Genomic DNA, 27,318 nt, shown 5'->3' with positions numbered 1-27,318 from the left:
AGGAGAGGTAGAGCAGGAAGTGGTAGAGGAGATGGACAGGGAAGTGGACGCAACGGAGCTGGGCGGGGAGGGTGAGGGTTGCGGGGGACCACGGGGTTAGATCCCAAGATTCCATGAATTTTATTTTTATACTTTCGGACATGTGCCCGAAATTGGTTGGGAATGTTGGGACATTCTTTAAACTTCTCTCTTTCTCTGAGCGTTGACATCCAGCTTTCATCCGAGCTGAAAATCTGCTCATAAAAAAAGACAAAACTGGGTTTAAGAACCGCGTGGCTGCGTGCTCGCTTAAGAAGCGAAACAGCAAGAGGAGTCGCCACTCATGGCTTCGGACTTCACACCTTCATCACTTCTATCTGTTGCAGATGCGACACACATCGTCCTTTCCATTGCAAAGCGCCTCGCCCCTGTCTCGCTTCCTCTTGATCAAGCTCTTGGGTTAGTTCTGGCCGAAGACTTAGCTGCCCCAGACCCTCTACCTCCATACGCAGCTTCTATCAAGGTATTCTTATTCTGCAGGCTAGGTGTTTTGCAACACAGAAATACCTTCTTATTTACATTCTGCAATTGAAAAACTCTGGAGATTAGTACGAAGGAAATGATTGTATTGTCATTAATTTGGATGCATGGATGAGACACAAAAGATCCCATTTAAGTTAATGCTGATATTCGATAAATACGAATTGTATGCATTGCACATTCCATTGAATTTGCTACCTAGTGTCCTGTTCATGTAAGGGCTTTAAAATCCATTGTTCCCTCTTGAGTTGAATTCCTTTCAGTAGCTTTCAGGACCCCATCTCTAGGTTTTCCAGTATTATAGCTTTTGAAGGTTCTCACCAATGAATAAAAGAGACAATTCAGTTTCTGTAAATATTCACTCTTGAATCAAATTGTTTTCATTAGCTATCAAATCACCAATCTCTTTATTGTACACCTCCGTTCCACATCAACACTCTTGACACATACAATCAATGGTTTTGGGATGTCTTTTTATCTATCTTTGCTTTTCAGGTCCACACCTTTGGTCGGCCAAATTGTGTGTTACACTGGTTTACCTTTTCCATTGGGGGCCAAGGTCGTTGGCAACATGTGTCAACTAATGGCTGATGCTCACATTTGCTCACATTTGCTACCATACCGTGAAGCACAATTTGGTTTTTGAAGATTCTCCTACCCAACAACCACAACACAACAACTCTTCTTGTTCTATCCCACCCAAACGGACACTTTTTGACGATCTCAATTTTGTTTTGGACAGCCTAATTTTCCTCCTCAACAGATGGCTGAATATTGTGCCCAAGATTGATGCTTTGATTGTGGACTCACTGGCCATACTTTTTGTACTTGTCCTACTCATGGATCCCGCATCTCTCCTCTACCAATTCTCTTTTATCCTCAAAATACCACCCGTAGCTTTCCCTTATAAACAACAACCACAACAACATCAGCACACCATTACCAACCACAACAGCACATATGACCACCTCCTTCTGTGAATCCCAACAACTACAACAGGCCTCACTCTTTGCTTGGGCTGTGTTCCCACTCGTTGGAGAACCTTCACAAGATTCTTCAGCTGATCCTTGTAGGGCTTGGGGACCTATCTGTGATCAAGAAGCCCTCCTTTGTTTGATTTTGGCTCTATGCACAACTTTATCTCCTCTCAGTTTGGCTGCCAAACTTGCAATGCTAAAAGCAACAACATGGGCGCACAGATGGCAAATGACACTTTTTCCTCTACGACTCTTTGTGGGCACACTCTGGGTTCATGTCAAAGAATCTGTGGATCAAGTTGAGTCACACATTGTGGACCATATAATGAAGCATATTTTTTGCAAGTACAATAATTTTGTGGGAATTGTCTTCAATTAGTTGAATATTTTCTTCAAGAATAAGGAAGAAAATTGACATCATTTAGCTTTGGTTTTTAAAGGATTCAATCGGTCATCGATTGAAAGTCAGTTGGTCATTAATTGAAAGGAAAGTGATTTCTTTATGGGTTAGATACACTACCTTGGCCACATTGTATCAAAGGAAGGTGTTTGGATGGATCCTGCCAAGGTTAAGGCAGTGTAAGATTTTGGCCTCCATTGGCAACAATTCATGAGGTTTAGAGTTTTCTTGGCCTTGCTTCCTATTATCGAGGCTTTATTGCTCACTTCGTTGTTGCTTCACCTTTGCATTATTTGACAAAGAAAGGTGCCACATTCATTTAGACCTTCAAAGATCAATGCCTTAAAAACTCTAAAGAAGAAGCTCTTGACTGTCCTGTACTTATTCTTCCTGATCTAAAAAAGTCCTATGTACTCAAGTATGATACGTATGGTACCAATATGAGAGCAGTTCTTGAGCAAGATGGTCATGTGGTGGCCGATGAGAGTTGATGCCTATGACGTGAGGAACCTCTGCCAACATCTCTGTGGAGTTACTTGCAGTTCGTCATGCTCTTGAGACTTAAAAACATTACGTACTTGGTACTGAGTTGTGATTGAGATTGATTATTAGAGTCTCTAGCACTCCTTACAACAAATGAGAAGGTGAAAAATTTGATTGTGGCATCGCCATCCTTGAAGTGTTGACAAAGGATGAGAAGTAGGGTGGTGGAACATAGGGTGGAGGTGTAGAAGGCAATGGTGGTGGTACTTCGTAAGCAACATGTGGATGTTCTTTGAAGCCATATGCTTGAAGAATTCTCCCAGGAACCGAGAAACATCTCGGAGCACTGACATGGAAAGGTAACAAGGGAAATGTGAGAAGGCGTTGGGGTAGAGAAGAGTAGATCTGAGAAGGTTGTGGAGAGATGGCACAAGTAATAGGAGAAGAGTAGATTTGAGAAGGTTGTGGAGGGATAGGACTGGTAATAGAAGGATTAAGAGAGCCCAAATAACTCTGCAAAGCTTTCAAATCAATCCGATCATCCGTCGGGTTCTGCTTTTATTGTTTGGCCAGATACCATAGTTACCCGGAACGCGGAACGGGAATGGCGACAGGATCCCCCGCGGAACGGGGGAACAGTGAGGGGTCCGGAACGGGAACGGCGCGGAACGGGAGGCATAAAAACACCCAAATAATGCAATTTTAAGCTCTGTGTGATTCAAATATAGTAGTGTCAGAGTCCTTTGACTCTAATACTCACAGAAAACTTGATTTGAAGACCATTCAACCTTACTATGGCCAACGTATGTCGTATAGGCTTGAGAGCTTGAGGGGGGAGGGACGCGGAGAGAGAGAGAGAGAGAGAGAGAGAGAGAGAGAGAGAGAGAGAGAGAGAGAGAGAGAGAGAGAGAGAGAGAGAGCTTAAAAGTGGGAGACTCGACTCTCGAGAGAGCTTGAGAGAGAGGGGGAGAGGGAGAGAGCCTTGCCGACTAACAAGGCTAGAGCTTGAGAGTCAAGACCCGAGACTCGAGAGGGTAGAGCTTGAGCTTTCACCCTTGAGAGCTTGTGTGCACTGTGAAGGTAAGGGGTGGGGGGAAGGGCATTTAAGAAGGGGGAGCCTCACAAGATAAAGCTCAAAAATCTGAAAATCTGCCATTCCCAGCCGTTCCGAGCCGTTCCGGGCCGTTCCGGTACCAAAAACCCCTGCGGAACGTCTGGCCGTTCCGGGCCATGAAGACCCTCCGGAACGCCGTTCCGGCGTTCCCAACCCATAGGGAGGCGTTCCCTGGTAACACTGCCAGATACACCAATTGTCGAACCACGTACTGAGCATGTGTCTCCTCGAGATGCTTCTGGGTGGAAGGACTTTGTGAATTTCCACCTTTCCTATTGTGATCTTCATGTTCTAAGATTGTGCTTCAATTTGCAGAGGGCAAGGAAGCAAGCTGAGCTCTGATGCCACTGTAATTATTTCCGGCGAGGGATCAAACGGAAACACAGAGACAACTACAATCTTCAAAACTTTGTAACGGGAGGGTACGCGTGCCAATTGAAAAGAAAAGACTGGAACAAACTTTTAGTACTGAGAGAGAGAGAGAGAGAGAGAGAGAGAGAGAGAGAGAGAGAGAGAGAGAGAGAGAGAGAGAGAGAGAGAGAGAGAGAGAGAGAGAGAGCTCACAGAGCTCACACCTTGTATTTGAAGGCTCTTAGCGTGTACAAAATAGGTACATGAAAAGCACTTTAAAAGCATTTGGTCCAAAAGCAAGTGCCCATTGGGTTGGCTGAGATGCGTTGCCACATCAGCATACTCGCGCAATTTGTTTGTGTGTGTGTGTGTGTTGCTTTACTCTAGGGTTTTTAGGCCCTCGATCGATGTTCAGTAAGTTGGGCGGGTTATGATTTTAATCATAACTCACTTTGTCACTTAGGCCAAGCGGTCGGTCTTTAGTAAGTTGGTGATCTTCTCGTTCTTCTACTAGGGTTTTGGCTTCTTGGTCAGGATCTGCAGAACTTAATCAAGCTAACTCAACTTGGAGGGTCAATCTCAAGGGTGCTTTTGAGAATCAATCAATGTTTCTCATTTTATAAAGATGCAAAGTACAAGACATAAAAGAGGAAAGAAAAATCTGTGCACACCGTAGAGGATTCTTGCTTTGACAAAGAGATTGGCATGGACCACCTCTTTAGAGAGAGATTCTATGAGTGGCCAAACAAATATAGTGATTAGATGTGTATATGACCTTGACACAGAAACCCTAACCTTACAATCCGTCACATCCACAGTGCACGCTGTTTTCTTGCTTTTAGGTATTTCAGGCATAGTAATAGGAGGGCCATTTTTTAGTGTGCTGTACTCATTCCCCGTTCTCATTTTTGTTCCAGTCCTCATTCTATGTGACTATTTAGTCACAGGGAATGGCAATCCATGCCATCCCGTGTTCCCATTCCTCTTTTCCATTTCTTGTTCCTTGTTACTATGAGTTTAGGCCCCTTGGTTGGTAGTTCCAAGTTGATAGGGTTAGGTTTTTAAAACCCCAAGGGTTAGGTATTTAAAACCCTAACCCTATTGTCAGTGCCACGTCACTAATTTGTGACATTCGCTCCTCTTGAAAGAATAGTAATTGCCCTCGATTACGCGTGCAAAATAGACAAAGGACAACAACTAGCTCAGTAGACACTGACTCTAAGTACACACATCTAGTAGTTGCACAAAGACGACAATCATTGAACTGTCACATCATTAACAGTGCCGAGATCTTAGATGAGAATCACAATCATTGTAACTTATTTTGCAATCACATCTAGACTGGGCTGATCTTTTCACGATTGTTTTGATCTATTAAATCTCGTTACTATCACATTTACATCATCCGTCACGTGAAATAGATAAAATGCTATAGGCATTTCATCCTTTCAACACGCACTCAAACAACACACACATGAGAGCACATGCAACAAGTTCATTTTAGGAATTGCCATTTCAATGTACATCTTTTCATGAAGTCATTCAGCAGAATACCTTCAGCCTATCAGTATCCCTAAAATCTCATGGAGAAATTAGTGACTTTATTCCATTCTGAGTGGAGTGGCTGAAACCGGCCTATAGACTTACTAAAGGGCAGTAAAACTTTTAATTTTGACTCAAAAATATGTCGTCTAAATTCATCTGCACTTCATGACACAAAGTAACTTCACAAATGAACCTGTAGCAGGAATTCACCACTTAAAAACCATCCACAACTTTGTAGCTAGAGTGCTCCGAAGTAGACAATGACACTGTGTTGGCCCCAAAGATTAGCGCCCTTTGCAATATTTCTTTATCATTCTTTGGCATGCTTCTAGATGAAGGTGCAAAGGATGGAGTACCGGCTTGTACTTTGATGATGCAATGTAAAGAAATACCAAAAGGGGCGCCAAGGTTTGGGGCCAATACTCTCTGGGGCGGAATTCCACCACTCCATGTCGTGTGTCGTCTCTCTCTCTCTCTCTCTCTCTCTCTCTCTTTTAGTTCCATTGTTATTGAAGTGCTAAAAGTCTGTTCAGTCTCTTCTTTTCTATTGGCACGTGTTGCCCCCCTTGTGAGAGTGGTATCAAAGCATCAGGCGTGTGCTTTTCTGAAAGCATACCGGTCCTACAAAAGAGCAGACAGAGACTAATGTAATTTTATTTGAAGTATCTTCGGGCCCCGACCCCGGACTTATTAGCCACTCCCACCCTTACTTCATTGCACATCGGGCGCGCTCCCGTCTTCACCGCTCATGTCTTACAGGGCATAAGCCATAAAGATCACTTGCAAGAGAAGGATCCAAGATTTGTTATGAGCTCCTGTTTTTTCTCAGAGGGAGGGCCATACAGTGGTGGAAGTCTATAGCTATCAAGCCGCACACTCCAAGGCCTGGGTAAGCTTTCAAGAAAATTTTTGCCCGAAGTTATATGGTTTTTGACATCTTCCTTTGGAGTGCATCTTCTGGCAGAGTGGGGTATCCTGAATGCTTGCCACGGAAACCCTAGCAGAATACGACTTGAAGTTTTTGGACATCTCTCACCAAGTGTGTCTTCTCAAGCTGAAAACCTTGGAAGTCCGGTGTTATTGCTGTTTTGGGACTACCATCGCCGCTAGAGGGACACTATCTGTCCAAGAGCTGATAGACTGTGCTGCGATCGGCTACGACCTTATGGAAGGAACCTAATCCTAATTTATGGTGCAGGTTTCAAGATGGAAAGACAGTCGACTTTTCGAGCTCGACTGATGTCGAGATTGCTTTTTAAGTTTGAGTTCAGTTTGGAACTTGTTTGATGATCGTGTTTGAAATTTGTTTGAAATGGATGGTATTTGTTTTGAACCTGTGTTGGTGCCGATTTGAAATGTTTGACTCTTGTTTTTATACTGGTGTCATTGATTGGTGATTTTACTCCCAGTTGGAGTAGTAAGAAATGTTGTTTTGGTATTGTTTGAACCTCAAAACGACGCAGGCCGATGTATGGGGAGCGTTCTGTTGTATGCTAGAAAACCACCGAACGACTTGGCCGATGTCTGGGGAGCGTTTGGTTGTATGCTTGAACCTCCAAGCGACGCAAACTGCAGTCTAGGGAGCGGTTGGTTTTACAGTACCCTGAGCTCATGGCCCGGACCTTTTTAGGTTATTTGCGGGGGGAGTGACGAGGTAGTCGTTGAGTCGCTTCATATCGCAAACCGTTTGTCTCGGGGGAGTGCTCAGCGGCTCTGTTTGTTGTGTCTTGTAACATGCATATGTGAGCATTTGTGTTGCATTGTGATGTGCCAACTACTGAATATTCCTAATTGGATGAGATTGCCTGGGTATGTAATTTTAGTGCATCAAGACACCCGTGGAAGATCAGTGCGGTCTGGGTGTGATGGCTAATTTTACTAAGCTGGAATATCAAGAGTTCCGACGTGGACGAAAGGAGAAGCCAACTCCTTGACCAAAAGAGCCGAAAGGAGAAGCCAACTCCTTAACAAAATAAAAAGAGCAAACTGATTATCCCTCGGAATGTCCCTCGAAAATTTTTGATCTAATTTGAGTTGTTTTGCAGATATGCTATAATCGCGGACGATTACTCTCTTTCAAGAAGGGGGGATATCACAAACTGCTGACGTGTCGACCCATTGAAGAACGAAGCAACTATACGGATCTCCGGAGCAGATCAGGGAGTGAGGTAGACGTACCTTTCTTGGCGATGCACTCCACGTTGTTGCCCACCCGGTCGGCTGGCATGAGACGGAACCCCGTTCCTAGAATTTTCCGAGGTCAGTCTTGAGGCTTCTGCATTTCTGCTACTAAATATGAGTGTCAGGTTACTTTTAGTAACTTTTTTAGCCATTTTCAGGATCGTGGGGTTTTCCAGGTAGGTAGGGCATTTCTATGAATTCCCTATATATGCAGACCCTCCCTTGAACTTTTGGCATGTTGTTCAGTGAAAAGTTCCAGCATTTTGGGCAAACACCCTCTTTCTACAGTTTCCATCTCTCTAGCGTTTTGGTGTGTGCGGCCTTTTTCTCTCTAGCGTTTTTCCATCACCATCTCTCTCTCTCTCTCTCTCTCGCGTTTTTGCACAACAATCTCTCATCCTCTCTAGAGCGCTTCCTCTCCACAACGTGGACACCCTACACGTGGTGTTTGTGCTTGCAGGTGATTGGGGTGCCTGTACGGCGGACAGTTCGCGCTAGGAGCTTGTGTACGAGGAGATCTATCGCGATAGATTCATTGGCTGCCAAGTCCTGAGAGAAGGTTTGCTTGCGGTTGCAGACGAGATCATCACCCGACTTTCCCGATTCACCCTTGTCTGTTGCTCCTTTGACATACTGCCATGGGACCCCATGAAACATGGGGTCTACTGCCAACCATGTGATCTCGTTATATATTGACCAAAGGGTTCCATGTAAGAGGCTGCATGTGGGCCCCTTAGCTGCTCTTTAGACTGAAGCAAGCTCAACGTGAAATGGTCCTCCCATCTCTTGCTTAGGCCTACTCTGTGCATCTCTGTGAAAATCCAACGAGTGGATGGGCACTAAGGGTCACTCGTTTATGGGACTCGGCCTCTAATCCGATGCAGCAAAAGCTTCTTCAAGGGCTCCTCACCTGGAGAAAGACCTCTGACAATGAGCTTCCCAAGGAGGGCTATACTCTGCCATGCTGGATAGATGATACCTAGCCATCCCTGAGAGCAAGCCTCAAGGTAGGGGGATGACCTACCAAGAGACTTTGGCTTGAGCTGAGTGCGTGTCTCTTCTTGTCCAAAGAAAGTTTGTGATCAGCCTCTCTACCTGGCTGATGCAAGAACTCGAAAAATCCAGCAGGAAGTGATGTACCACATGGTGGCCAAGAGCACCTAGTTGGCCACAATAGCCCTTTGAGCAAGAGATAACCGTGCCGAGCTCTAGTGTAACAACTTCCTCCTAGGAGGAGGGGAGTAGTCTGATGCTTTGGTGACAAGTTCAAACCAACCTGGGCCCTGGCAACCTAAGTAGCAAATTGGCGTCCCTTGAGGGATCCAACGAAAACCCTCTCCAGCCGACCAGTCAAGTATGGGAGCATCACCAACCCAAAAAGCTACCGTGTTTCACCAATTGATCAATGCTCCCGATGCATAGCAAAACACCTACAAGGATTGCTCACACCTGTGCAAATTGACCGCACAGCCCTCTAGAGACATGCGTGAGTCATTAATGAACTCAACATCTAAAAGCTCCTCTCCCCGAATGGGTAACTAGTTATTATAGGCCATGCAAACCAACCTCCTGTGAGGCCAGAAATATGCTCATCGCCTCTGGGTAGAAAGATAGAGGAAGGGGGTAAAAGGGTAGCTCTGCTGTACTGAGCGTGTGACCATGAACTTCTCCCCTCGACCTCCGCTAGCAACACCTGATTGTGAGCACATTTGCAGAGAGAAGACACCCCTCTGATCCATGCATCTGAAAACCATCTTACGCATAGTGTCGCCAAGGAAGTCCCAGTCAACTCTGTTGTAGGCCTTCTCAAAGTCGAGGAGCACCATGAGATCCTCTCTGTTGCTAAATGGACTATTTTCTTTTTTTTTTTGAGTAATTTCTATTTATTGAAATTAGGATATTTAATTGTGTGCACTTGAACCGTAAGGTTAGGAACTATAGATCTACTAGAATTATTAAAAGCCATCAGGAACAAATAACTCTGATGTGTCATATGATGGGTGACATTAAGCATCGTGAAGGGTCTGTAGCGTTAGCTCGGTGGAAGATACCGGGAAACGGATATTCCTGATGCGTCACACGATGGGTGACGGGAGCATCAGAAAGGGAATATTCCATTGTTCTGGTAGGAAATCGGAAGTGGAAAAAGGAATACGCGTAAAGACGCAAGCACAAGAATAAAGATGAGTTTTGAGAAGCTTTTCTTAAAATGCGGAATATTTTTAAGTGTTTTCCGGGAAAAGCATATGCTTTTCCGCGAGGAATTTGTGTTTGCATTGCATCTGTGCCAGAGAACTGCATCCAGGGACGCCTAGAATGTGATTGTGTAGCATCAACTTTTAGCTCACTCAGTTTTATTGAGTTTTGTCCAGGTTCACACTTTAATAAACAAAAGTGAACTGCTTCCTAGTTAATAAGTGGGCAGTCCACTTAAAATAAACCAAGGCTTTAATAAAAAAAAACCAGCGCTAGGCCTGTACGGCTGAATTTAATGAAGCTTTCTCTCTCTCTCTCTCTCTCTCTCTCTCTCTCTCTCTCTCTCTCATGCCAGAAGTGTCGCAAGTCTCCCCCCATATCTAGCGCTATCTCTTGTAGGTATTTTGGCCGGCACCGCACCGGCTATCCCTGCCGGGTGCGGGAGCCTATAAAAGCGACCCACTCTCTCTCTTAGCTTGGCAGATTCACCAACGCTAGAGCAAGGAGCACCTCCTTTGAGAATCTGCAAGTGAACGAGAGAAGCCAGTACACGGAGTTCGCTTTACCGCACTCGGAGCGACATGTACCGATTGTGATTTCGAGATACGAGTTGTCGTTTTGTGTTTGTGCTTTTGCAGGTACTCCATAACAGAGAAGGAGCACGGAGGCCTTGGTCTATGCTTAGAGACTCCAGGAACGGAATCATGAACGGTGTGTAGGGCTTCACGCTCTAGGTACTGATGAAAATGGAATTGAGAGCTCGTCTCTCTGGAATTTCCCGCACGGGAAGGAAATTGACCTCCGAGTGTGATGATTTAGAATGGAGGGGTCACTCCGGTTCTTGTGCTTGCAAAAAGATTTTCCCTAAAGATTCTCTTTAAAGGGGGGGGACGACTCACGAGCCCATTTTCTGGTCCCAAATACTGTGTCGATCTTCTCCCTCATCTCTTTTGAGTTGAAAGTTTATTCATTTTCAGCTTGTTGATTATTCGTGTGTGCTCCCGTTTGTGACACTCTTTTTGTAGGCGGGCGAGGGCAGTTGCCTCCTAGAAATTGAAGATGTTGTCAAGGATATTGGCTCCTTAACAAAGCCTGTCGGAGTCTCATAAATGATGCTCTCAAGAAGTGGGTGAATTCTCAAACTCAGAGCCTTTGCAAGGATTTTGTAGGCTGAGTTGAGATTGGTGATGGGCCGCCACTGCTGAATCTCATCCAGGGAACCCCCGTCCTTGGGGATGAGGTAGATCAAACCCTCGCTCATGCTATCAGGCATCTCCCCAATGCGCAAAATATGGTGTTACACACTACATAGGTCTTGTCCAAGCACCTTCCAGTACTCCAAGAAAAAACTGAGAGTCAAACCATGTATTGGTTACATCACCAATGTATCAAACAACTATAGCTTAGTGTGGGGCTCTTGAAATTGTACCAGTAAGCACATCCGCTCAAATTGTGGAAGTACTGCATATCCTTGTGTCAATCTTGAAACTATCGCCTCTCACCCAGAGAAAGAGGGTCATGTAAAGGTAGCAGCAGCAAGGACACAGAGGAAATGGGCATTGTATGGTGGTAGTAATGCGAGACACACTGGAGTTTTTGTGCCTTATGGATGAACAAGGAGTGCTCAGCAGTTGTGCTTAGTTTAATTATATTTTCGTTTTTACCTTTTAGCACCTGTAGCGAAATGGAATGATCGGATTTTGTCCCATAAGCCAGAATAGTGCTCACAAAATGACGTTCCCATTTGAGTGTCCATCACATTATCTTCTCTTAATCTGTCTCAGATAATGGCCTTAAAAATACAACGATAATATACATGGAATCACAGTTGCTTGGTTTTCTTATGCAGGATGGATATGCTGTGATTGCTGACGATGGACCTGGCGATTACCCAGTTATTGCAGAGGCAAGGGCAGGGGATGATGCTTCAAACATAGTACTCACTCCTGGCACTGTTGCATACATAACCACTGGAGGTCAATTTTGTTTCAATTATTGCATATGTTTGTAGCTGTTTTGAGGTTTAGGCGGACAACTGGCTAGGTACAGGGAGTAAGAGCCCTTGTTTAGTGCTTGTGTGAGAAAATGAGGCATAAGAGTGACGATAATTTACCCAAGTGCAAAGGAGAACAGAAATTTTGGTATGAAAATATTAATGCCCTTTTTTCAATTAGCAGGTCTTCATGTGCTTGCTGCTCTTGCATTTTGATACTGATGTCAAAGTCTTATGAAAGTCAAAATTAGTTATGAAGAAAGCTAATCACTAGTATACCATTTTTGTGTTGCCAAAAATTTTCAATGTCTCTTGATGGTTTGCCTTATTGTTTTTTATTCAATAAGGCTCAAATTTTGTGTTCTTTTTTGAGAAATGGACTACTTCTTTCAAGTTTTTTTGATTCAGTCTATTTTCTGTGTTTTGAGCAACATGGAAGTTCACAGTTGGAATTGCTTCCTTGTGGATATAGGACCTGTGCCAAAAGGAGCAGATGCAGTTGTGCAGATCGAGGATACAGAACAAATGGAAGGCAATCATGGACACAAGAAAGTTCGCATATTGAGGCGGGTCTCCAAGGGATACGACATTCGTCCTGTGGTTTGTTTTTCTTTGTTGATGAGTTTGCGAATTTATGTTTGAAACTAGAACAGCTGAGTTTGTGAGTGAGGAAGCACCAAGGCATGTGCATTGGTGAAGAAATTTTAGGGTTTTGATGCATACCATTGCTTGCTTTCGGAAAAACAGTCTCTACTTTACATTAGGTCTTACCTTCTCTGTTTAAGGGGCATTTATAGAAAGTCTTTGTTCATCTGCACGTAAACAATGTTGAGGGTCCATGGTGCATATAAGGTGCCATCTACGATGTCTCACGCTAGAAAATTTGAAGAATGTGCTAAATGGGGAAATTTCATGATTATCATAAACCTGGCATCCTGGGAGTTAGGAGGAAGGGGCTGCTTGGATGATATCCACGTCTCTCGTATGTATAGCTGCCACAGGTTCTATTTCAAGACTTTGTTCCTCTCACCATGTGACGTGTGGATGTGTAGTGCAATACCTGTCATACGGAATGGTGGGAGGAGGTCCATCTTGATTCTTCAGTCCTTGCTATGAGAACCATTGTGTGACCTAGGCATGCCAAGATCCTCTATCCCCTGGCTCAGCCAACTGTTTGGAAGCCTTGGAAGCTCTATATGATGAACGGTTATGTGCAAGTAGTCGTCTGACATCTCTCTAAAAAGGCATATGGTCTGAAATAGGGCCCTTACCATCACGTGTGGTGCAGCAAACTTGGCTTGAACAATATCATGAGTTACCAAAGGTTGTGAGCCCTCTTCTTAGTGAGGTCTTTGCTGGTTCTCCAAACCTCGGTAAAGGAGGGTACCTCTTCCTCTTTGTATCCTAGCTTTAGGCATAACCCCTTTCCATCCATTTTGGGAGTGAAATCCTTCTTCACTTCAATGCCAGCTACACGTATGTTGAGGCGCCAGGTGCGCTGCAACTCCATTATTTAGGCTTTTGAAGCCATATTGTCAAGAAAGGGTCAAAAAAAGAAGAAGGGGGAGGGGGAGGAGAGGGAGTTTGTCAGCTTGAATGGAAGGAGAAGACGCCATGGCTTGCGTGAGAGAGAGAGAGAGAGAGAGAGAGAGAGAGAGAGAGAGAGAGAGAGAGAGAGCTGATTCTACTGCTCGCGTTCTTCTTATTGCTCCTTGTTGCGTTTCTGCATTGGTTTTATAAGGCTTCGTCAGCGTTTAAAGTTCTTTTTGCTCCTCGTTGCATTTCTGCATTGCTTTTATAAGGCTTCGTCATTTTTAAAAAGTTATCTAGCTTAGTTTTAAATTAATTTCATCGCCAGTTTATAATTACCATCGCTATTCTCTGTGTTTTCTCTGTTCTTTGCGCGAGAGAGAAATGAAATGAAATGTTATATTAAGGTCTTCAAAAGGCCAGATGACCTATGAGACCAGAAAGTTACAATGTGGTGGATCTGATACAAAGTCAGAGTAACCAGATGACAAAATGACAGAAATGACAAAATGACAAAATAAAATGTGGTGGATCTGATACAAAGTCAGAGTAACCAGATGACAAAATGATAGAAATGACAAAATGACAAAATAAAATACTATGGAATCCTGAACTGCTAGGTGTGAACTAAGCAGCTAAACAGCTAGCTGGGATAGCTAGATCACAGGAGATTTAGCATCGGTCGCTGGCGGATCTCATCAATCTCCTCCATGGTCTGTAGTCTGCTGACCTGGCGTCGTGCATGTCGAGCCAAAGTGATCCAAATCCTCTGATGCAGCCTCCGTCAATGCTGTGTAGTCCTCCGCAGTCATGGGCGTTTGGATCTCCCTAGCTCAGTCGCTCGGTCGATCAGTGTGCCTCTGGTGTGAGGCGATGAGCTCTGCTGTGGTAGTAACTCCTCCGGGTGTCCAGTGGCAGCTCTAAAGAAGTCTGTGATCTGTCTCTGAGACTGGCTAGCCTCTCCTCTCATCAGGCTCTCTCTGTGTCTGCGCAGCTCGAGCAAAAACAAACCGAGGCATCTCTGATCCTCATACCGCATGACTCTAGAGAATGGTCCAAAGCCCTCTCTGAACAAGCAATGGAAGCGGCCTCGTATCTCGTAGTAGACGGGGCAGTGGCATGTGTAGTGCAACTCTATCTCAGGTTCGATGTCACACAGGGGGCATGTCCTAGCCTCTGTTGGTACTCTGCTGTATCTTCCAGTCTCGATCTGCAGCTGGTGTGAGGATGTGCGTGTCTGGCCAATAGCACATCGTATCCCATGAGACAAGTGGGTGTCCATGTATCTGGGTCTCGTCAGAAAACCATTCTCCGTAAGCTGGAGGAGATGCCTTCTGTAGAAAGCCATCTTTGTGCCCAGCTCCTGTGCTGGCTGTATCCATGTCCTCTTGGTGTCTAGCTGAGTCAAGTCCTGGCGAATGAGCCTGGTCATCTCGGACTGTGTAAGAGTCCGAGAGGGCGCATCCAGCGAGTACTGGAAGGGAGGCAATCTGTCTATGCTGAACCCATGTGCCTGAAACCATGATGTCATCTCTCCATACCAGCATGCTGTATCTCCCTGCATGGCTAACTGTCGAGAGGACTCAAGTGCAAGGCGTGCATATCCGTCTCTGGGAAGTTCCCACATGCAGTGTATGAAGGAGACAGATCTGGTGAGTGCCTCAACCACTAGTGGGGGGGCAGCTAGCTTTGCTCGGATAATGGCACGTGGTACTGAAGCCTTGGCTCTAATGAGCCGCGAGATCATAGAGACCAGAGGCTTCTCCATGTCCCCCCATCCATCACTGCGGCCTGTCCTCCCGTGATGATCCAGTGAAGGTCCCCAAATCTCAGCTCCATAAAGCAATGCAGAAGCCACCAAAGTGCCATAGAGCCAGAGCTTCGTCCGAGGCTCCTGAAACTGAACCTGTGAACACATCCTTTCCAATTTAAATGCTGCATGGGCTCTGGTCAATCTAGTCTCTGCTGCCCTCCTCAATGAAAATGCTGGCTCACTAAATACCACTCCAAGGTAAGTGTAAGCATCTGTATACTCCACCTTCTGCTGGCTGTATGTGAATGTTGGCGCTGACCTCCTGATACACTGTGGGGTGGTATTAAATACCATGACCTTGGTTTTACCAAGGTTGACAGACAAACCACTTTCTTGGGCAAACCTATGCAAAGCATCCAAGTGACGTTGCATCCCCTCTGGAGAGTCGGAGATCAACACAATATCATCAGCATATAACAATAGTGGAATCCATGTCCCTGCTAGCTGTGCACCTCTATCACCATCTCTCTCAATGTAGTCAGAAACCTCATCCACATACATACCAAATAGAGTAGGAGAGAGCGGTCACCCCAATAGTGGAGTAAACCGGTGTGGATAGACCCTCTGGGGTGCGTACATGTCCTACTACTGACCAGTATAATGCCATGACCCCCCAAACGAGCTCTGTGGGTACTCCCATCTGCTGTAATCTGCGCATCAATCTAGCTCTGGTCACTATGTCAAATGCTTTGCGGAAATCCACAAAGCTACAATAGATCCGTCTCCCACGTGATCTGCCGTCCTCAATGATGGCTCTGAGTGTCAAGATATGGTCAAGAGTAGAAAAACCCCTCTTGAAAGCTGCCTGCCCGGCTACGCGTATCCCCTCCCTCTCTGCCCATCTACTCAACTGCTACTCAAGAATAGATGCGTACAACCGTGCCAATGTGTGTCCAATCATGATAGTGCGATAATTCCGAGGCTCCATAGGGTCTCCTGCCTTGAAGATAACGTCTTCAAAAGGCCAAAATGACCTATGAGACCAGAGCGTTACAATGTGGTGGATCTGATACAAAGTCAGAGTACAAAATGAAATACTATGAAATCCTAAGCTGGTAGGTGTGAACTAAGCAGCTAGCCGGGATAGCTAATCACAAGTCATAATAGATCTAGCATTGGCGTTGGCGGATCTCATCAATCTCCTCCATGGTCAGCAATCTGACCGGGCGTCGTGCATGTCGGGCCAAAGTGATCCAAATCCTCTAATGTAGCCTCTGTCGATGCTATGTAGTCCTCCACAGTCGTGGGCGTCTGGATCTCCCCAACTCAATCGCTCGGTCGAGCAGTGTGCCTCTGGTGTGAGGCGACAAGATCTGCTGTGGTAGTAGGTCCTCTGGGTGTCCAGTGTCTGCTCTAAAGAAGTCCGTGATGTGTCTCTGAGACTGGCTGGCCTCTCCTCTCATTAGGCTCTCTCTGTGTCTGCGCAACTCGAGCAGAAACAAACTCAGGCATCTCTGAACCTCGTACCTCATGACTGTGGAGAGTGGTCCAAAGCCCTCTCTGTACAAGCAGTGGAAGCGGCCTTGTGTACTGTAACTCTGTCTCAGGCTCCATGTCACACAGGGGGCATGTCCTGGCCTCTGCTGGTACTTCGTTGTATCTCCCAGTCTCGATCCGCAGCTGGGGTGATGTGCGTAACTGGCCAATAGCACACCGTATCCCATGAGACAAGTGGGTGTCCATGAATCTGGGCCTCGTCACAAAACCGTCCGTCGTAAGCTGGAGAAGATGCTCTCTGTAGAAAGCCATCTTCGTGCCCAGCGCATGTGCTGGCTGTATCCATGTCCTCCTGGTCTCTAGCTGAGCCAGGTCCTGGCGGATGAGCTTGGTGATCTCGGATTGTGTAAGAGTCAGGGAGGGTGCATCCAGTGAGTACTGGAAGGGGGGCAACCTGTCTATACTGAACCCATGTGCCTGGAACCATGATGTCATCTCCCCATACCAACATGCTGTATCTCCCTGCATGGCTAGCTGTCGAGAGGACTCAAGTGCAAGGTGGGCGTATTTGTCTCTGGGGAGTTCCCACATGCGGTGTATGAAGGAGACAGATCTGGTGAGCGCCTCAACCACTAGTGGGGAGGCAGCTAGCTTTGCTCGGATAATGGCACGTGGTACTGAAGCCTTGGCTCTAATGTGTGTGAGAGAGAGAGAGAGAGAGAGAGAGAGAGAGAGAGAGAGAGAGAGAGAGAGAGAGAGAGAGAGAGAGAGAGAGAGAGAGAGAGAGAGAGAGAGAGAGAGAGAGAGAGAGAGAGAGAGAGAGAGAGAGAGAGAGAGAGAGAGAGAGAGAGAGAGAGAAATGAAATGAAATGAAATGATATATTAACGTCTACAAGAGGCCAAAATGACCTATGAGACCAACTGATTACAATGATGAGTCTAGTACCAAGTCTGGGTACAAACAAGAAAACTACAAACAAAGAAATGATAGGAGTGCTACCGACTCCTATGGGTGGCTGGTAGGCTGAGCAATGGTATCATGCCATAAAGGTACAAAGTGGGGATAAGTGTCACCATGATACAATATAGCAGTAGCATGAAGCCTATCCAGATCGACATTCTGGGTGTCGTGCTAGAATCCTGTGGATCCTCTGCCGCAATCTCCGCCGGTGCTGCGTGGCCCCCCTCCTCAGTCGCGGTCGTCTCGATCTCCCTAACTCTATAGCTCGATCAATGAGAGTACCGCTGATGTGTGTATGGGTGGGAACCGAGCTCTCTGGTGGTGGTGTCCCCTCTGACTCTGTGGTACTCAGACTGAAGAAATCTGAGATGCGTCTCTGGGACTGTCTCTGTCTTTGCCCATTCAATAGAGCGTCTCTATGTCTCTGAATCTCAAGTAGGAATAATCCGAGACATCTTTGATCCTGATATCTCATGACTCTGTCTAACGAGTCAAAACCATCTCTGAATAGACAATGAAAGCGTCCCCGTATCTCATAGTAAACTGTGCAGCGACATATGTAGTGAAACTCTGTCTCTGTCTCTGCATGGCATAACTGACATATCCTACTGTCTGCTGGTATGCCTCTGAATCTACCTGTCTCAATCCCAAGCTGGTGTGAAGATGTGCGAATCTGGCCAATAGCACATCGTAACCTATGAGATAGATGTGTGTCCATGTAACTGGGCCGTGTGACAAATCCGTCTGTCGTGAGTTGAAGAAGATGTTCTCTATAGAAAACTCTCTTCGTACCCAACTCCCGTGATGGTTCTATCCATGTCCTCTTGCTATCAAGCTGGATAAGATCCTGCCGAATGAGTCTAGTAGTCTCCATCCGTGTAAGAGCCAAGGATGGTGCATCAAGAGAATACTGGAAAGGGGGCAGCCTGTCCATGCTGAAACCATGCCTCTGAAACCATGAGCTCATCTGTGCATACCAACATGATGTATCTCCCTGTAATGCCAGCTGTCTGGATGACTCGAGAGCAAGCCTGGCATACCTGTCCCTGGTGGTGTCCCATAAGCTGTGTACAAATGATACTGATCTGGTGAGTGCCTCAACCTCCATAGGTGGGGCAGCCAGCTCCGCTCGTATGATGTCATGTGGGACTGAGGCCTTGGCTCTAATCAGCCTAGAAATCATAGATATCAGGGGTCTCTCCATATTAGTCCATCCAGCACTGTCAATAGACGGTCCCCAAACCTGAACCGCGTAGTGCATAACTGAAGTGACCAAAGTATCGAAAAGCCAGAGCTTTGTTCGAGGTTCCTGGAACTGAACTTGCGAACAAATCCTCTCTAAACCACCTAGGGCTGCATAGGCACGAGTCAATCTAGTGTCTGCTGCCACTTTCAGTGTGAACCTCGGTCCACTAAAGACCACCCCAAGATATGTGTATGCATCAGTGTACTCCATACTGTCCTGTCCATATGTGAAAGTAGGTGCTGATCTCCTAACCCACTGTGGCGTGGTATTAAATACCATGACCTTGGTTTTACCAAGGTTGACAGGCAATCCACTATCCTCTGCAAAACTATGCAATGCGTCCAAATGTCTCTGCATACCCTCTGGTGATTCTGATATCAACACGATATCGTCAGCATACAATAAAAGAGGGATCCATGTCCCTGCAAGCTGTGCACCTCTATCTCCTCCTTTGTCAATATAATCAGAGACCCCATCAACATACATACCAAATAAAGTAGAGGACAGTGGGCACCCCTGTTTCACTCCGATGGTGGAGTGAACTATATCGGATATCCCCTCTAATGTGCGTACATGACCCATCACTGATCTGTACAATGCCATGATCCCCCACATCAGCTCTGTGGGTACCCCCAATTCCATAAGCCGGTGCATCAATCTGGCCCTCGGCACTGTGTCAAAGGCTTTGCGAAAATCCACAAAGCTGCAGTATATCCGTCTACCATGTGCTCGACCCTCCTCAATGATAGCCCTGAGTGTAAATACATGATCTAGTGTGGAGAAACCCCTTCTGAAACCAGCCTGCCCAGGTGCTCGTATGCCCATAATCTCTGCCCAATTGCTCAGCCTATGCTCGAGGATGGATGCATATAACCGTGCCAATGTGTGTCCTACCATGATAGTACGGTAATTCCCCGGCACTGTGGGGTCACCTGTCTTGAAGATAGGTACAATAGTAGATAATCTCCAAGACTCAGGGAGACCCTCACACATGACACGGTTGAATAGCCGTGCAAGCATCTCTGCCAACAAATCCCCAGCATGTATAATGTGCTCTGCTACCAAACCCTCATGATCCTGTGCCCGTCTGGTCTTCATCCTGTCAATGGCCTCCTTTACCATCTCAGTGGTAAAGAAGGTGCTCGTAGCTGGACATGGCTGTGGTGGGTCTGGTAATGGTGGTTGTCCAGGTACAGTGTATAAAGATGTTGCATACTGCCCCCATATCTCTGTAGAAGTAATCACTGGTGGGGGAGACTTTTCATGGAATAGACGCCAAGCCTCTCCTGAATCTCTACTAAGGAATAGCTGATTTAAATCTTGCTCCATCTGGACCAAGAAAGCTCGCTTCTTCCGTCGCACTAGTCGTCGTGTAGCAATGCGAGACTGTCTATAGGTGATCACTCCCAATGTAAGGTCCCCCTGTATCTGAGCTCTCCTCTGTCGACACTCCTCATCATACCAGTTGTTCTGAGGCATGTGCCCAGAACGATGTCTCTGCCCAGGCTGAGTGTGTGGATATGCCTCTGTCGCTGCCCCATGTAATGTCACTGTCAGCATAGATGTGATCTCCTCCACTGTGTATACTGGCTCTGATGTGCATAAAAGCCTAAGTATCTCCTCTACATATACTGAGTCAGTCTCTGGTGTAAAAGTATAGCGTGTATGTCCACCACCCTGTGAGGCCTGAGATGTATTGTACTCAAAGGAGACTGATAATGTTAAAAGTGCATGATCTACTGCTATCCCAACTGGCCTGGGCCCCACTGTGAAATCCTGAATGTGAGAGATAAAGCTCGGATGTGTCAGAACATAGTCTACAGTGCTGGACCCATGTCTATGTGGAAAACAAGTAAAACCTGTAGACAATGGGAAAGTCGTTAAGCCATTCAGTATGGCTAAACTGTGAGTAGTCGTCATCTCTCTCAGGTATCTCCCATACTCTGTATGCTCTCTGTCGTGTGAGCATCTCTCAAGTCCCAACTCCTCAGGCTCTAGCTCTCTAAGCATCTCCTCTGATGTGTCATAGAAGACTGTCTGTGAGCTGCCTGTACGGGCATTGAAATCCCCCAGGAGTATGATGTCTCCATCTCTGGAGAACTCCCAGATATCATCATCAAGTACAGAGTAAGGAGACCGTCCTCTGGGTGAAGCATATACTGAAGTGCTGGGAGGAAAATAGCATATGGCGATGTACAAGAAACGTCCAGTCTCTGCCCTCAGCCTCACCCACAAGTATCTGGCCTGATCATCTCTCCGAACTATGTGCAATAGTGGTTGGAGCTCCTCTCTGAAAAGAACTGCTACACCTCCTGATCCTCTAGTCCCATGCGCAGTTCTGGTGCATGTCCTACAAGCTGTCTCCCATCTGTATCCTGATATGTGCGGCATCAACTGTCCTAGAGCCTGATGAGTCTCTGAGTAGAAAACAATGTCTCTGTCTCTGAAGCTATCCTCAAAGGCCCCCACATCAAGTCTATACGAACCATTACAGTTCCAAACTGCCATCCTGAGAGTGGTCCCATAGGTCTCGCACCGTCATGTAGAGCGGTGCTCTGTAATCACTACTCGTCCATTTCTGTAGAAAGCTAACTTCCCCTTCTCCCTTGCTGCTATAATCTCTGGCATGACCTCTCTCATATGTGCAAGCTGTGAGAGCGTAAGATCATCTCCTAAAAAGATACCTGTTTTCTTGAGGGTTGGCCTCTTCTTTAAAAAGTCTTTCTTTTCTTCCATGGAGGGAAAGCGCAAAATGAGAGCCCGTCCTTTTGAACTCTCCCCATTACCTTCACTCTTCTTGCCCACTCTCCAAGCTTGTGTGTGCGAGGGCTTCTCCACCCCCATCATGGACATGAGGCTCTTCACCTCTTGGTCCACCTTATCTGAATCTTTTAGGCCGGTCACTCTCACGTGTAGAGCGCGTACCCTTCTTCGTTGTTCCTCTTCTAGTGTTTTGTTGATGATGTCGGGTGTAGTCGGAATTTCCTTGCCCTTTCCCTTCTTGACAACTTCAATCCATTTTTCAGCCTCGTCCATTTTCTTTTGCGTTTTGGAGAGAACCTCCATCCATGAGGTCTTCATTTCTCCTTCCTCCTTTATTTCTTTGACTTGTGCTCGTATACTATTCAGCTCGTCAATCATTGATGGCTGAATTTCCCCATCTTCAAGGCGTCTTCCCTCTTTGGTTTTGTCTAGTTCCTCCCGAAGGGCTGAGATGCTACTTTTTAAAGCTTGAATTTCATCCCGGAACTCCTTGCGTTCTAGTTCCCTCGCCTGTTCCTCCCTCTTTTTCCATTCGAGAATTAAATTCTTCTCTTTCTTCCACTCATCCATGTGGGCTTTGCATTCTTTCAACTCCTTTTCAATGGCTGTCATCCTCTTGCTTGTGACCATGTAGTGCGCCGCCATTTGTCTTGCCTTATTTGTTTCACTTTCTGAGAGAGAGGAGAGAGCAACCTATACGCACCGCATTATGCATACATATGTTTCCCCATTCAGCCTACATGGCATATGTTTGCTTTCTGTATGTGTCAATTTGCAATTTCTGTGAGCTCTGCAGTTTCCAAATTCCTTGCAAATAAATCCCTGCAGGTCTGAAAATACAGGATTTTGAGAATGCGAAAACTCGGAAAATCCGGAAAGGCCGAGATTGAAAGTTCCTGTGGGAATTCCTCCTGTGTTTTGAACTTTTGCAATTTGCCGCATGTACCTGCGGGTAGCAAATGTAGAAAACTGGTGAAAGAACAGGTCGCTGCAGCAAAATGAAGGTTCGCGTGCTGAGGCACCTGCTGTTGCTGTTGCACCTGCTCGCCCTTCTGCTGTTGCACCTACACGCCCCCCTGCTGCTGTGCCTGCGTGCTCTCCTACAGTTGTACCTGCTGCCGCTACACTCCCCCCTGCTGCTGCGCCTGTGCGTTCTCTTGCAGTTGCACCTGCGCGAGTCTGTCAGCTGGGAGAGAGAGCCCCTTGCAATTGCACCTGCTGCTACACGCCCCCCTGCTGCTGCGCCTGTGCGTTCTCTTGCAATTGCACCTGGACTGTTTTCCTGGCAGTCTGCAATCCACGTCGCCAGGCTGTTTTCCTGGGAGTCACCACTCGAGTCTTGGCTGGACGCTGGCCTATCTCATGCCTTCATGTATGGATTTTGCTCCTTCCTGTGGGATGTGCTGATCAGCTGGGAGAGAGAGAGAGGGAGAGACTCGAGAGAGTGAGAGGGAGAGGGAGAGATTTGAGAGAGTGGGAGGGAGAGGAAGAGAGCTTGAAGGCTTAAAGCCTTGAGCCTTGAGAGAGTGAGTCTTGAGAGGGAGAGATCTTGAGAGAGAGAGAGAGAGAGAGAGAGAGAGAGAGAGGTGTTTGTGTGTGGGCAATATAATTCCAGAAAATCAGAAAGTTTGAGTGCTTAGTTCTCCCTTCGGTGTATGATAGATTTTGCCATGCCTACCATCTACTCTTACAAACGCAGGAAATAGATGGCTGTAGAGTCCTCGGAAATGGGTGAAATCCGAGCTTGCTTATTGGAGGATTTTGAGGATGTGTGGAATGCCTAGGACCGTTGGGAACCCACCATTGAGGTGCTTCCAGCTCACGCTGTCATGGACCTAGTGGCACAGTATGCTCTTAATGCAGTTATTTGCCATTGCAATTCGCGGAATTTCGTTACGATAGGTCACGTCATTAGTGCAGATCGTGGATTTCTGTACAGCAGCCCCGTCAACCATTCACTCGCACTTTTTTTTAAAAGGCTAGTGTCCTTTTGGGCCTCTCGACACTTATACATAAGTTTGGGACGACTTCTTAGGTGTCCCCTCAACATTTGTCCATTAATTGGTATGCCACGTCAACAGTTTGTGACATAATCCCCCTCTTGATAGAATGGTAATCACCCTCGATTAAGCTTGCAAAACAGACCGAGGCCATAAACCAATTCAATAGACACTGACTCTAAGTACCGACGCACTAGACAAGACACATCTAGCACTTGTACAAAGGTGACAGTGGCATCACATCACATTTTAAATTAAATCAATCACATAAAGATTTGTTCCAAATCTCAGACCATGACTGCCAGCAACGTATTTGTTCCAAATCTCAGACCATGACTTCATTGATGTCAGATTAACTAATCCATATTGCGATCATGTCTATAGAGATTCTCGAGACCGAAATGCTGCAGTCATTTCGTCTTTCAGTTCCTGCACTCAAACAAATCACATGAGAGAGTACACATCATTCATTTTCAATTTCGGGAATTCCCATTTCATCATTCATAAAGTCATACAACAGAATACTATCAGCACAACAATATCTGTGAAATCGAAAGGAAAATTAGTGACTCTATTCTATCCAGGTAATGTGTGACAAATGGCCCAAAGCACAAGGTCATCAAAACAGGGGCATGAGCAGACAACAACAAGGTGTGGTCTATGCTAATCTCACATACAAATTCATCATATTGTTGCATGTTGAGGACATACCACCGATCTAATCGTGCACGATATGAGGAGTAAGCATTATGCTAAAAAGTGTACCCAAAAACATTCTGATGCAAAAGGATCCACAAATGCAACATCCATGTGCCAATAAAATGTGTCCAAGCTTGCAATTCCACACCCAACATGTGTGAATGCCTTATGGTGTTCTCAGATATAAAGCGGACACATTGTTAAAATCAACACAAAGCAAATCATTGGAGATCCATGGCAAGGAATCCATCTCACGCCATAATACCTCGATGCTGTATGCGCATAGACACCACCAAATTCATAAATCTGGCCATTGATTATATATTAACCAACGACCTGCTTGATCATTCTACGCAAGAATTGGCTGCATCTCATGCCTGACCGTCATCAAAACACCTAAAAAGCCCGTTAAACCAGCATATGCTATCCACTAGCCCGCAAAATACAAACATTGCCCAGCAAATTCATGTTGATTGTGCTCTTGCAAAATAACAATGTATGCCTTACATTTATATACATAATGCCAAGTTAATCTCCATTTATCAGGGTTAGATAACATGCGCACATCGTATGAAATGCATTTAACACAACGATGCATTTGAGAGGTATGTGCAAAGGCAAAGGAAAGAGGGGACTGTTAGAGTTCAGGCATCTCTTTGGATTCGTCCTGCCAGTCCCAATTTCTCCCAGGGACACATGTTAGGGAGTGGGGGACTATTTTCTGGCTGTGCCCGGCCAATGTGAGGTTGTTTTCTCATGTCGGGTTGTGTTTAGCCATGTTTAGCCTTGGGTTTTGGCTTGGTTTCATGGCCCTTTGTGCTCTTGCAAGCTGGGAGTATTGTTCCCCAGCCTTGTCACATTTTTTCCTGGGTCTCCGGTGCTCTCTCTTGAGCTCTACCTATTTTTTCCCTATTCCAAGGTCGTGAGGGCTGGAGGAGTAGGTCAGGCAGCCAGCCTTTGGGCCTATATATGAGGGGGGGGGGGGGGGGGGGGGGGGGGGGGGGGGGGGGGGGGGGAGAGAGAGAGAGAGAGAGAGAGAGAGAGAGAGAGAGAGAGAGAGAGAGAGTCTTAGTCTTATTTAGAGGTTACATCCTCTTTTCAGGGTTTTGATATTGCTCAAGGTGAGGTAGTTTTAAAGGCTGGTGATGTTCTTGGTGCTGCAGAGATAGGACTTCTTGCTACCATAGGTGTTGACATAGTCGAGGTAATGTTATTCCTACATTCAAAAGTTTGAATTGATTATTTTTTATTTTCCTTTTTGGGGGTTGAGAATAGAATGAGCTTTTCCAGTTCTCTGGTTTGCAGGCAACAAGTCTTTTAAGTTAATGATGTAATTTAACTAATGCAGAAAATTTGTCTTCTCTAGCTAATGCAAAAGTCGAATAAAAGGAGTGTGAGTGTAGTCTTTGGGGATATCATCACAATCATGATAGTAGAGCTGGGTTGGAAATTGACCTCTAGTAAGCAATTATAAAGTATATAAGTGACGGCTCCGACGTCATCATGGATGCATCCTGTTGCTCAAAGATGGGCATTAAGTCTATGCTGATTATGTTGTGAGTGCTTATATCCATATGATTTATTGCTACCTGCCTTTCATGCTTTGAAGTACAATTTTGAAATATAAAACAAGTTTTGTACTCATTGTCTTGAGGTCGGGAGTCACGTGTCTTTTGAACATGTAAAAGTGTTCTTTTGTGGATAAGTAATATAATTATATCGAGAAAACACACACACACACACACACACACACCTGCTATATTGACTGTTGTTGTTTCAGGTCCATCCGCGACCTTTGGTGGCCGTTTTGTCGACGGGTGATGAGTTGGTCGATAGTAGGGTTGGTGGTCTTGGAAGAGGTCAGGTATCTTATTTTTTGCTCTCTATTTTCTTTGCTATCTAGCATAAGAGATCAAATTAATTTGTGTGTTTGTGATTGCATTTTATTGATAGCGCTCTCCATTAATGCTGATTCAAAACATTTGAGGAACTTTAAGAGTACATGAGGTGGAGTATAATCAGGACTGTTTGTACTCCCTAGGATTGGTTGGATCATTCAGAATTATCTGTTACAAGTCTTCAAGAATCTAGAACGTTGTTTAAAAAGTCAATGGATGCTTGTAGATGCTGAAGTGATTTCCGAATGAGTGACTTTTCTAGAATTATATTTAGGGAAAATGACGAGAATTGCCTTGAAACTTGTCCAGATTCCCCTGAAATTTGAAAAATTCTTAAAAAACCCCTCATATTCTGCCAAAAAATCCGAAGTGTCCTTAAATTTTCCCAAAATAACCCTTGTCGCCCTTGGAAATTTCTCTCAAGACATTATGTTTTGCCACTCTTCCTGGGAAGATTGGTTCTCCTTCCATAGCAGATTACAAATTGGGAATTTTTGTTTGTATTTTGGGCTCTTGAGATGAAACTAATTATTTATGTCAACAAAAAAGCCATTGTTGGTTGGTGTTTTTTTTTTTGTACAATCCTTAAAGATTGAGCTTAATAATAAAGAAAAATAAACTATGTGAAAATTCATCCAAAACTTGTACAAGGGGTTTAATATAGAAAATGTTAAAATTTCAGGGGTATTTTTTGGATATCCTTTATTTATATAGTAGGGATGTTGTGTTTGCAACAAGAATGCTAAGTCTAGTGGGCCCCTTCTCAGTATGCTGGTCTGGTATGAGTCACTGCCTTGGATCTGCCCCCAAGCTTAGATGATTTGGAGAGATATATGCATGCTTTTGTGCTGACTGGGATTGCTCCATGGTTTTGTAACTTGGGGAGCAGTTGGGTGGCTTTTACAATTGCCAGGGTTGCAATTGCTGTATGAGGATACAGCTGCAGATTTGGTATTCATGGCTGATTATATACAGGACAGATTTGCAAGGTCCAATTCTAATGTTTGAAGAGGCCTAATCTGCACACGAAAAGTTTTTTGGGCCTAAGATGCACACCTGCTATCACACAGAGCTTCTAGCACGTACTACTCCTTGCAGCAGCAAGTAGCCATCAGCCCTCCAGTCAAGCTGCAGCTTCTCACCCTGCCTGATTGCAGCTGTTTCTGGTGTAAAGGACAGAGGATGTTTTGTGGGTTCTTTCACAGCCGAACA

At 45.5% G+C, this 27,318-nt stretch overlaps 1 protein-coding gene across 1 annotated transcript in view; it reads left to right on the top strand.

The window, feature by feature from the left end:
- The first annotated feature begins 201 nt into the window (after positions 1-201).
- B73 (molybdopterin biosynthesis CNX1 protein / molybdenum cofactor biosynthesis enzyme CNX1 (CNX1)) overlaps positions 202-27,318 on the top strand; it is a 157,207-nt gene continuing 130,090 nt past the window's right edge. Inside the window, exons 1-5 of the mRNA XM_086493915.1 lie at positions 202-502; positions 11,616-11,742; positions 12,232-12,359; positions 25,311-25,412; positions 25,989-26,072. Of these exons, the coding sequence (XP_086350041.1) occupies positions 323-502; positions 11,616-11,742; positions 12,232-12,359; positions 25,311-25,412; positions 25,989-26,072 (621 nt within the window). The 5' untranslated portion in view covers positions 202-322. The remainder of the gene's footprint in view (positions 503-11,615; positions 11,743-12,231; positions 12,360-25,310; positions 25,413-25,988; positions 26,073-27,318) is intronic.

The sequence above is a fragment of the Adiantum capillus-veneris genome, chromosome 21, assembly GCF_014529385.1.
Source record: "Adiantum capillus-veneris isolate H3 chromosome 21, ASM1452938v2, whole genome shotgun sequence".
NCBI classification, from domain to species: domain Eukaryota; kingdom Viridiplantae; phylum Streptophyta; class Polypodiopsida; order Polypodiales; family Pteridaceae; genus Adiantum; species Adiantum capillus-veneris.
This window is presented reverse-complemented; position numbering and strand designations above follow the sequence as displayed.